General features: G+C 51.7%; 1 protein-coding gene across 3 annotated transcripts in view; it reads left to right on the forward strand.

Moving 5' to 3' along the window:
- Window positions 1-3,999: 3,999 nt before the first annotated feature.
- C14H10orf90 (chromosome 14 C10orf90 homolog) overlaps window positions 4,000-12,075 on the forward strand; it is a 203,345-nt gene continuing 195,269 nt past the window's right edge. The window contains exon 1 of one of the 3 annotated variants that reach the window (XM_076009708.1): window positions 4,000-4,802. In XM_076009708.1, the coding sequence (XP_075865823.1) occupies window positions 4,563-4,802 (240 nt within the window). In that variant the 5' untranslated portion in view covers window positions 4,000-4,562. The remainder of the gene's footprint in view (window positions 4,803-12,075) is intronic. The other 2 variants (XM_012781379.3, XM_076009710.1) reach the window with 2 other exon arrangements.

A 12,075-nucleotide genomic window follows, 5' to 3' on the forward strand; every position in this document is an offset into this window, starting at 1 on the left:
GACACTGCAAAGCCAGGCATCGATCAAGGCTCAGTGCCACATCCCTTCCTCTAGGAGGGTTTCTTAGGGCCCCTGTTACATTGGTGCAAACTCCCACAGGAAGCGTTCTCTGTGCTTTGAGTAACTGCTTGTCAAGGCATTTGCCCCGCTGCCAAACAGCGACCTCCCTTTCATCTCTGAGTAGCTGGTGCCTTGTGCAGTGCCTGGCACAAAAGCACTTCACATCTGTTTGTTTAATAAATGGATGAATTTTCAAAGATTAACCCAAACTCTGTTGGTGGCAAGTTAACAGAAACTCAAGTCAAATAGCTTCAGTTTGAAGGGGAAAGTATTATAAAGGTACTAGTCTCCCATTGAACCCACTGGCATGGTGTGATCTGGGTAGGAAGGAGCCAGGGTTCCAGAACCATCTGGAAGCTCCTATTTCTGGCCTCTGCCTCTTTCTGTGACACCTGTCACCTGCAGCAGCATTGGTGGAAATGTCCCTCTCACAGCCTCTGCACCCCTTCTTGCTCAGTTCCAGCACCAAGGTTCTCCGGGACAGACCCTGACTGCCTTACGTGGGCCAGATGCTCACCCTGGGGCCAGTCAGCTGACACCCAACATTGAGGTGCTCCACCGTATTGTCTTAATCAACTCAGGCTGCCATGGCACAATACTGTAGACTGGGTGGCTTAAACAGCAGAAATTTCTCACAGTTTTGCAGGATGGAGGTCTGAGATAACGGTGCCAGCAGCGTTAGGTTCCCGTGAGGCCTCTGTTCCTGGGTTGCAATTGGTCACCTTCTCACTGGGTCCTCATGTGGCCTTTCCTCTCTGCTCACGAGGAGGGGGTGGGGAAGAGAATGAGATCTCTGTTCACCTTCTCATAAGGCCACCAATCCTATCATGAGGGCCCTACTCTCATGACCCAGTTTAACCCTAATCACCTCCCAAAGGCCCCATCTCCAAATACCTTCACATTGGGGGTTAGGGCCTCAACATATGACTTTTGGGGACACCCAACTAGTCACCATAACAAGGATAGGCTCTGACTGGCCCTGTTGGAACCAGTCAACGAGGTCAGAGACAAGGTGTTCTTGTAAGACAGGCCAGCTCCCATGGGGACCGTGTAGCTGGGTTTGGGGTCGGGGGGACGAATTCCCAGGAGGACAGAGCTCTGTGCAAACCAAAGAGCGTTCAGGGTCCTCGGGCAATCTGCGTGAATGTGGGGCGTAGCGCTGCCCGTTGCTGCCCTGCTTTTGTGACTGCAGATGTGACTGACTTTCTGGCCGTGGGTGGGAACCAGGGCAGTTTGTGCCTGTGCCTGGCACTTCCTCCTTCTGATATATACGTTTGCATTTGACATTAGTATGGTTTTTAAAAAATACATAGTTTATAAAACAGATTCATATACACCAATCGCCTAACACAATGTTCACAGCAGCCTGCTCAGGGACACGCTAGCTAAATTTCACGCTTGAGGAAATCAAGGCCGGCCACCTGGCCCGCTTCTGGGGCACTCTTGCATGGCAGAGGGGTCCTGGAAATAGTGTCTTATGGTGGCCACTTCAGTTCCTGTTTCTCCGCAACCATCCTCCTTCTTTACTATTAAAATGACGTGTCTGGCAATTTACTGTGTTTAAAGTCTTTGCCTTGGGAGGTGACAACTTGGGAGGTGTCTGTCAAGCAGGTGGCCAGTGCCAGCTCTGTCCCGAGCACTTTGCCCGTGCCAGCTGCTTGAGTCTTCACAGCAGCACACTATTGTTATTACTGCTAAACAGATGGGGAAAGTGAGGCAAGGGTAGGTTTGCAGCTTGCCTGAGGCTGTGGGGCTGGTGGCTCAGTAAGCCCCAGAGGGAACCAAGGTCTTGTTGCCTAGAGACCGTCTTTAAGATAGCGCAGTGACGGGCTGTGGTGACTGTGGCCCTGCCGGTCATGAGGAGTGACAGTTCCAAGATCGGATGGAAAGACGTGCGTCCCCTTCTGCCTCAGTGGCCCCTCCATCTGCAGAGACCCCTCCTTGCCCTTCCTGGGGGGTGGCCTGCGCTGGGGGGTGGAGCTGCTCTCTGCCGAGGCGTCTGCACACGGTCTGAACTGACGTGCTCTGGAATCCAGCGGTCACAGCTCAGCCACAGGGAAGGAGACTTGTCTACAATCACCTGCTAGTGTGGGGGCCTAGTTACAAGCCATCTCTAACTGTCCCTCCTGTGCTCGTGCCAGCCCTCTGACCTCCCCACCCAACTCCCCTCCCTCTGGGCCTCCACCTCCTCCTCCACATCTCGAGGGCTGGGACCTGAAAACCCCAAGGCTTCTGTCCGGCTCTCTTGACCAAGAATTCTGCAGACTTGCTCAAGGCCACACTCCTGCTTTTTCCTGTGGCCGTACCTGGCCAGTTAAAGTCCAGCCACCAGCCGTGGTCCAGCAGGGAGCGAGAAAAGTCACCCACAGCTTTGGTCATTGTGGGAATCTCCATAATCTCCGTAGACGAATCCATGCAGACCGTGACAAGTGCCCATTGCAGTCGGTCCACCCTCAGCAAGCCTCGCCTCACGGGCAGCGCCCACGGGCAGCCTGGTGGCCCGTGCCTTCCCGGGGCCCTTTAGAGAGCTGTCGCGGAGGACGACAAGACTTTACTCTTGTTGGCAGCTCTGCAGGATCCGCATGGGAACAGGCACCAGTGGGAGGTGATTCAAGTGCCACTTTGGAGCCTCAGGGAAGGACCTTCCCTGCCCCCAAACAGGCAAGCGGATTCCCTCTTTCCTCGATGTCCCTGTTTAATTTGAATGTTTTTATTGCTAAAATCTCTTCCCTGGCTGTCTTCATCACGGAGCTTCCAAACCCAAGCTGGGCCTCCACGGTGTTGCTCCCTGGGAAGTTCCTGGCACGACTCTGGGGTCTGCATCAACGGTGGCTGCCATCCGTCGGGTCTTGACAGTCTCATCGACAGCCCTGGAGGGCCGCGGGCAGAACTGGGCAGCAGCAGCGTTCCGTGTAGGAGACCGTGAGCTCCACTTCACTGTGTGACCTGGGGCCGGCATTTAGTCTGTGTGGGCCTGTTGCCTTCACACTCAGAGACGCACGTTGGCCTAATGGGATCTAAGGTCTTTTCTGTCTCCTCCTTCGTTTTAGTTCTCAGCTCCAGCAAACGTTTCCATTGTCTCCGAGGGTGGAAGGAAGTTTAGAATTGCACCGCCCGGGCCATGGCCTGCGGAGTGGGATTTGCAAAGCTTCTCCGACAGCAGGAAGGAGCGTGGTTCTGTGCTCGGACTGCAGCTCTGTGTTCAGCAAACTTATGTGGGGGCCTTTTGCCATTTAGCTTCCCCGTGGCTTTTAACATGGGACAGGTGAATTAATTATTCAAGGGGGTATGGCTGCCAAAAGCCAAGAGCAAGTCCCCTGTGGAGAAGAGTCCTGTGCGTGCACTTGGGAGACGGCCAAGGCACTGTCCTTGTCATCTGCTTCCTCCTGGTACACACCATGGACGCAGGCCTTGCCCTTTCACCTCGAAATTGCGAGGTTCATAGAAATGGCACCCAAACATAAAAAGGTGAGAGGAATATGTCATGGATCTGCATTTCTAAATGATTTGAGAGTCAGAATTAAACAATTATTAGCATATTGCAAATCTCCGCTATAGTCTATGTGGCGAGAATCCACCATGCAAAATAATTTGGGTGGAAAATGCGCAACTGCGCCTTGGAAATGACGCCGACCGCGACTCTACTACATGCTATCCTTTTCTCACTGTTTTGCCGGCCAGATCCTAACAATAACCCCGTAAGTGGCAGGTAGGGGATTTTCATTCCAATTTTCCCCATGGGGAAACTGAGGCCCAGGGTGGTGAGGGGACTCCCCATGGTTGATGCAGGGCCACACAAGCCAGTGCACGTTCCACCTCGCCAGTGCACGTTCCACCTCGCAGTGCGACACTCTGTTTTTTCTCGTGCTCACTTGCAGCCATCGCTGTTTTTGTGCCGGGAGTTCTCGTTTCCGTTTGAATGTGTTTCTTCTGCTCTGCCCAGCTGAGGACACTCTTTGTGTCGGTAGGCAGTCTGCAGCTCGTTCCTTTCAGACTGGCAAGTAAAAGCAGGCATTCTAAAAAGCAACAATTATTCCTCCTGGTTCCTTTGTACAGAGCCCTGTAAATAATTTATTTGGATTTGAGGGGCTAGAGCCTGAAAAACATATTGAACCTCTCAGTAACCAGGCGAAGTCTGTGTTTAAAACTTGAACGCAATGGGAAAGAGAAATGTTTGTTTGAAATCAGAGAAGATATCAAGTGACCCAAGAGCTCAGGCGTGAGGCTGGAGATGGCCAGATTGGCAGCAAGGAGTTTGCTTGTTTGTCTCTGGTTTGTTTTTTTAATGGCATGTAAGGGTCATCTGCGAGGTTTCTTCATCCACACCCTTCACCGTTGCAACGGGGAATTTGGAACAACTAGCTCTGGAGTTGGGAAACTCTGGGACAGGTCCGAGCTGGGGCACTTCCCAAGTCCCTCCTGCTGCACTCAATACCTGGGTTAAACAAAGAAAATTGTGTTTGCCCGGCTCCGCTGGCTGAAGTCACAAGATTCCGAGTATCATGCAGCATTCTGGAATTCCTACAAAAACTCATCAGAAGGGGTACGCGGCCCGCTATGCAGAAACGGCTGTGCATCGGACTTTTCAGATAAAAACGTTCAGTACAGAGCTGAAAAACCATGTGATGGTCATGGATTTTGTGAAGAGTAACTGGTTTCCCTCCCAGAGAAGAGCCAAAGTGTGTATCATCCGTATGTGTCAAGGCTTGAAGACGGCCGAGCAGACGGCCAGCACATACCAGGTACGCCGAGCCCGGGTGGGCGTGGGGGACCCACAGGTGACTCAGAGAGAGCGGGGGCTGCTGCTCTTCAGACAGACAGCCGGGTGTTTTCTCTGGTCTAATAAATTAATCACGTCTGCGTGTAGACTTTCCCACGGGATTTGGAAAAGACTCTTTCATTTCTTAATTTATTTCAGGTTTTGAAATATGGGGGAGGGGAGGGAAGCTTATCAGATGAATGTAATTTACACAGGACACATGTCTGGGTTTACAAACATTTAATGGGGCCCCAAAGATTACCAAGTTGGGTAATTTATATCCACATGTAGAAACTGCAGTATGTTTCTGTGAATTAAATAGCCTTAGCTCTGTAAGTTTGCAATCATCTGTCTTTAAAAGCAAATTCCCACTTGTTTCCTGATGCGTTGTACGGGAGAATGGATGTGGCTTGCCTTGATGGAGTTCAAATAGAATCATTCAAGTTAGGCCAGGAAGAATGGTCTTTTAGTTTTTGAGAGTGAGCTCTAATTTTTAAGCAGAGACAACTCTGTGGAGGAAAAAAAAAAAAAAAGGAGAACTTTGGAGATTTAAAATGTTGAAGTGAGATAAACACACTGCTCTGAAATATATTCCTATTCCGCAACTCGTATCAGCCGCAAGCAGTTATCTTTTCAGAAAGTAAACATGCATGAAATCCTATCCGCTCTTGATTGTACATGGAATAAATTATGAACGACATTGTAATCGACTCCCATATAGCTCACTTACCCATCTCTTTTGATAAATGTAACATGCAAATTGCTAAGGCTTTATGAAAAGTTAACCTTTCTGAATATTGATGCTGTCATTAGGAAAGCCTTCCCATGAACGCCGGCAAATACACCAGGTCTTTGTTCCCCACGCTGGGCAGGAGAAAACCAGCACCATGTGGAAGGAACAGGTTTTGCAGGGTTCAAAGCTGGCTTTTTCAGTTCCAGCCCTGGGAGTATGAATTTCCATGTTCACCACAGAGATGTAAAGGCCCCAGAAATGATAGTGTTAATTAAATTCAGTAATAGTTATCCATTACTTCATTGTCCAGTCAACCAAAGCAAAAGGTGTGCAATTAGAATATAACTGAAAGAAATCAGAGATGTTATTATTCACAAGTAATTAATCGGATGGAGACAGACTTTTATCATTGTATAATTTTCATTGAGGTTATTTCCCAGTCCTCCAGAGAGAGGAAAACTTGTTGAAATATATTATCATGCATTTTACAAAAGGGTTCATGGCTCCATTTAAAACCCTACATAGCAAACAGCAGCTCTCGCATTCCCACTTTTTTCATGCATAAAATGTCATTTATTCCTATAGCCACCCTGATGATGACAATGAGAAAAAGTGCATCTCTGCAGGAGGTTATAAAAAACTTCAAATATACTGGCAGTCACAGCTACCTTTATGTGTGTGTGGCACAATCCCCTACTGCCATTTACTGCCAACAGTTGGGCCACCAAGGTGAAAATGATTGCCAGAAACCACCACCCCCTTCCCCTAGCAACCAATCTGGTGGGCTGGTTGGGCCTCACCATGTCCAGAAGTGGCCCAGGCAGGGCACACTTCCTCGGCTCACGGGCAGCCCAAGTCTGCCAGCCACTACATGGGTTCCGCCCCTCCTGTCCCTCTTGACTTATCGTAGCAAACATTTCAGAATTTAAAATATTCCACATCCATTGAACTCTCCTTCATATTATTCCCACTAGAGCATGTCAGCACCATTTAGATTAGGAGACCTAGAAAGAAGGAAACTTCTTGCTCAATTTCCCAAGCAGCACTGGAGAGCGAGCCCAATTAGCAGCGTCTGGGTCTTGCTATTGGGCTCAGCTCTGCGACTCTTTCTCTTCCATCAACCCCAAGGCCGCCGGTTCACCTGCCCTGGGCTCTGACCATAAAGTACCCAATGGGGTGACAAATGAGCCAGGTCGCTGGGATGAACTCTCAATGCACAAAGGTGCTGGATTAAAGAAACCGGTGGAGTCTCCAGTAAAAGTGAATTTTGGAGATTTCGTTTCTGAAAAAACCTTATGGATCTCAAGTTCTTCCCACAAGGACCGGTTAATATGCTTTAGCTGAGTGTAGGCTCTACAGACTGGGATTTTTCCAAAACCATTGACTTAGTCCTGAGCTGTGTTAATGCTTAGAGAAGCCACCTCTCACCGGGGACAAACAGTGACCTGGTATAACTCCAGCCTGGATGGGCTCCAGCCACACTCATTCCCTTACCTAAACTGCCTTTTCGCATGAACGACGAGTGGAGCCTGTTGTGCTGACAAGTAACCGGGCTTGGAAGCAGGTGGCAGTGCGGGGGCTGAAGATCTTTGGGTTTGTGTTTGCAAAGCCTCCATCCCTGGTGGCTCTGAGATGCCCCCAAATGATTAGAAACACAGCGTGTTAAGGGGATGTCTCCCCCGCATGTTTCTGATACACTTCCGACAGCGGCACAGCCATAACTTAGGGCGAGGAGATGGGCCGTGCTCGGGCTCTGCCTCCAGTCCACGTCCCGAGCGTGGACACATCCTGAGGCTCCCCACGTGGCTGAGCTCGCGTGGTTTCACCGGCTTTCGGAAGGGAAGCCACGTGGAGTTCAGCGATGTGCTCCTATCTGCTAATTGAGTGCCGAGACCTTTCCGATGACTGGCACAGGCTGAGGGGGCACCAGCTGAGGCTCGCCCATCTGTCTTCCGATAGGTGACAGTTTCTAACACATGTAATCATTAGATGAGCCAGGAAAGGTTTTTGTATTTGGAAATCACTATTTGGCCAGGTCTCTCAATGTGTTTAAAACCTCCATCAGCATGTCCATCTCCTCTCCCTGCTCATTTATTTTTTTTAAATTGGATTTAGCCAGTAGTGCTCAGTTCTGGTGGGGTATAAGAATCATGGTGAACTTTTAAAGCCTGTCTATGCCTGTGCCCCGGCCAAGGCCATTGTGACTCAGTGGGTCCAGAGCAGGCTGGAGGCAGCAGCAACAAACAACAAGACGCTTACCAGGCGACTACTTTACTCTCCCACTTCTCTCCCTCATGTTCGTGCTTTTCTCCACCTTCTCCAGCTGTTCTAAGGTCCTTGTCTGTTTGTTTCTTCGTTGTCTCTTGTTATTTCTGCGCCTGTTTCTACTGATTGGTTTTCTTCCTGATTATGGGTCACATTTTCTTTACATACAAATTTGTCTTTAAATGGAATTTTGGATATTGTGGATTTTACATTGTTGGGTGCTTGATTTTGTTAACTTTGTTATTAAGTTACTTGAAAACAGCTTGATCCTTTTGAGGCTTGTGTTTAAGACTTGTAGGGGCAGGTCTGAATATCCCTGGGGATATTTGGTAATGCCTGGAGACAGTTTGGCTGTGACAACTTGGGAAAAGACGCCATCGCTATCCAGTGGGTAGAGGGCAGAGATACTGCCAGCCTCCTCCAGTGCACAGGACAGTGGCCCAAATCCCGACAAAGAATTGTCTAGCCCCAAATGTGCACAGTGTTGAGGCTGAGAAACCCTGCTCTAGGGCTAACTGAGCCCACTAGTAGGACATGGGCCTTCTGAGGACTCTACCTGGTGTCTCAGGTGTGATGAGATCTTTGCACTCAGGCCAGTGGGAACATGAGCTGCTTCCAGCTCTGTGTGAGGTCCTGGAATTGCCTGACCTACCACTTTCTGGCAGTTCTTTTCTTGGTTTCAGGTAGTTTTCTCCCAAGCAGGTGCAGAGTAGTATTCAGCCAAAGATTTGAGGGGTCCCCTGCAGGTTACTGGAACATTTTTTTCCTTGCAGTTCCCCATTCTTCACAATTTCCAGCTGCAGTGGCCTCTCTGAATTCTGCCTCTGCCTTGTCTGCCCAGCGAGACCCCAGGCGCTGTTGAGTTTCCCCTCTCTGGGCTGTGACCTGGACCCTGCCTGCAGGTGGGGACGATTGTCGGGCTCACCTCTCTCATTCCCCCTTTCTCAGGGGTCTCAGGTCTGCATTTCCGCACTGCCGCTGCGTTCTGTCTAGACACTGTTTCGTAGCCTGTGCCTGGTTGCTCCATCGTGGCTGCATGTAGCCTCCTGGGGGGGTTTGATGTCCCACCAGGGTTGAAACACTCCGCTCTGGGCTTTGGTGAACGTTTTCAAGTGGTCGGAGTGCGCCCGTAGGTCTTGTGAAATAAAAGCACTAAAGTTTTAAGTGCTTGGGCTTCAGGATAACTTGATTCTGGGAATAAAGAGGTCACTGAAACCAAACACAAGGTAAAACAAACATTCCCTTTCTTCTCGTGGTTATCAAAAGGTGCAAGACAATTTTACCTCTTTCCAAACCAGGCTGAAGAGCTTTAGCAAGATCAAAGTCTCTGGAGTCTCACTTTTCCTCCTGAAGTCCTGGCCTCTGAGCGCTGTTTTGCTGGGAGACTCCGGCTGCAGTAAAGGCACCAGACCTGCAGGGTGAGGAGGGCTGAGGAAAGGCTGTTTCACAAAAGACAATATTCAATTAGCTCTGCACTCCATGCACAGGTTGGGAGTACCTGCCTCGTCCCGGGCCTTGCCTGCTGTCTGGGTGTGAGCTTAGTGCTCCCCCTGGACGCCTGAGCAGTTCAGCCTCCGTTGCCGATGGCTAGTGGCCTCCAAATGCGGGAGAGGAGGCCCAAGAGGCGAAGGGGAAATGGAACGGTCGTACTTGAGTCTCAATGCCGCCCACTCGCCGTATTCTTCCAGCCCCTCCCTGCCCCTGCCTGCGGAGGCTGGCCAGCAGAGGCCTGAAATCAGTTCTGCTGCATCAGGAGGCTCAACTGGTGATTGAGGTTCCCAATCCAACTGCACAGTGCAATTTTATCACAGGTGAAGCGTGAGCTGACCCAGGGCATTTGCAGCCAAGGCTTGTGAGATATATCTGACATCATTTTGGCCCATTTCCACCAGAGAATTGGGCACTGGCAGTGAGTCCATGTCTGTATTTCAGCAAAAGCAGGAAAGGGGGCAGCCGATGAAAGGCGGGGGGTGTGGTTAAGAGTGGAGGCCCTGGATTGAGACTCTTTGGGGTCTCGCTAGCTGAGTGACCTTGGCAATTTTCTTGTCCTCTTTGAGCCTGGTTTCCTCATCTGTGTCCCAGAGAACTAGGATAAGATCTACCTTGCGCAGTTGCTGGGGGGATTTTAGGATGGAGAATGTCTATAAAAGGCTGAGCCTTGGGGCTGGCCTCGAGGCAGCCAACCATGAAAGTGTGTTGTCATGTTGTCAAGTTCCAATATGCCTTTTCCTGCCATCTCCAACCCTGCACAGGGCTGTGGCATGCAGACGTGGCCCCCAGTGTCAGGCAAATGATGACCAGAGCTTCATGGGTGCTGCCCCCTTGCCCTTCACCCCTTCCCATACTGAAATGTCAGGTGACAGGGACCCATGGCCTTCTGTACTCTCGGCTTGGGGTAATCCCCACAGCCCAAGCAATCCAGAGGCCCGTCATTAAACTGGCCGGGAGCTGAGTGCAGTTTCCACTCCCAGAGCCCACCCACTGGGGTCAGCCCCAAATGTTCTCCTCGACAGGACTGTGGAACCAAACACATCTGAGTCCTGCGTGATGGAGCCAGGGTTACGGAAGAAAGCACTAATGGGGGGATTTTGCACTGTAAGGTGGACCTCCTTGGAACACCTGCAAGATCTAAAAGGGCCTCACCTTATAGAGGGCTGCGTGGCCTCACCCCTTAGCATACTTTAGAATCCTCAGGAGAACGTTCTCAGAACGCAGAGCCCTGGGCTCTGGAGGAGGTGGGGGTCCCAAAATCTATGTTTTTTAACAGGAATGCCTGGCGACTCTGATTTAGGTCTGAAACCCTGATCTGGAAGTTCTAGAGCAACATTTTCCAAGTGCATGAACCTAAAAGGAAACGACAGAGAAGCCAGTGTGAGTCGCCCGGGTTAGGAGCGCTGGTGTGTGACGGGCACGGGCTGGGGCGCACGGCGGTCAGGGAGGGGAGTGTCGAAGCCGGACGCTGTGAGCAAGGCGGGCTGCGCGGGGAGGTGGGGGGCGGCACAAAGGAGGCTGGCACGGCCGGTCCTGAATCGCCTCTTTGATGCTGGCCGCAGCTGTGCGGGACACACGAGCCCTGTTCTTCTAAAGAGACATTCTGGGAGGCCCAGAGAGATGGTGCAGGCTGCACAGTGGCACAGGTGGCAGCGGCAGGAGGAGGCCCTCGCCCTCGCACGCTCGTCATGCCACTCTGGGGTCTGCGCCTCTCGTGGTGCCGGGGGCAGGGGCACCTCTGACAGCAGCAGCCGGAACCGGGGTGGGGGGGGTTCACCGCAGGGAATGTCAGCCTCGCCCCTGGGACTCCGGCCTCTCTCTTGCTTCCCACCCCCCTCCTGCCCGCAGCTCTGTCTACGCACCCTCACGCTGCTGAGCCCCCACGTGTGCGGTCCCCACACTCCACGTGTGCTGTCCCAGCTCTTCCTCCTCCTCTAGTGGTGCAGACGGAGTGAAAAGGGAACACTTGGGCTGGTTCGTTTGAAAAATCTGTATTGAACACCTCCCATGTGCCAGGAACTGTGCTAGGCGTTGGGGACACAGAGGTCAGGAGGGCTGGTCGTCTGACGGAGGATGCAGCCGTTCCACGGGGGACAGGCAGGGCGTCGACACAGGGCTGTGGACCCAGAGAACGCAGAAGGCCCGCACAGAGGAGGAGACACCTGGGCGGCGCGTTCTTCGTGGACCACCAGGAGGTTTTGTGGCACTGCGGGGAGAGTGAGAGTTTGGGCAAAGAATGGGGACAGAGAAGACATTTTCTACAGAAGAAATGGCAACTTCTGGACGGCAGCACAGGAAGGAAGAATCTGAACAGGACCCCGCAGTCTCTCTGCGCCGAGAAGACCGGTTGCAGCTAGACTTTTGCAGGGCGCAGCTGCTGACGGCAGGGAGCCGGGCAGTTTGCACCAGGTCTCCTTGAGTCCGGCTGAAAGTTCATCTGTGCCGTGCGGGGTGAAGCCGTGAGGCCAGGGAAGAACAAACGGCAGGGAAGACAGTTACTGGGGAGTTGTAAGAGGGGCAGTTCTCACAACTCAGGGCCACGGGCGGTTCAGTGCCTGCCCCACCGTCTGGAACGCGGAGGCCTCGCAGAGTCCAGGGACGGTCCCGTCGAGCCCCTGGAAGGATCCTGCCTCGGTGGTGTGGCCGCACCAGCCTTAGCACGAAGGCTGCTCTACATCTGTCCGTGATAGTTTTAAAGCCAACTGTTGAAAGAATGAAGTCATTACTCAAGCAGCTTAACAGGCTATCGCACTATATTTTAAATTTT

The sequence above is a fragment of the Microcebus murinus genome, chromosome 14, assembly GCF_040939455.1.
Source record: "Microcebus murinus isolate Inina chromosome 14, M.murinus_Inina_mat1.0, whole genome shotgun sequence".
In the NCBI taxonomy this organism is placed as follows: domain Eukaryota; kingdom Metazoa; phylum Chordata; class Mammalia; order Primates; family Cheirogaleidae; genus Microcebus; species Microcebus murinus.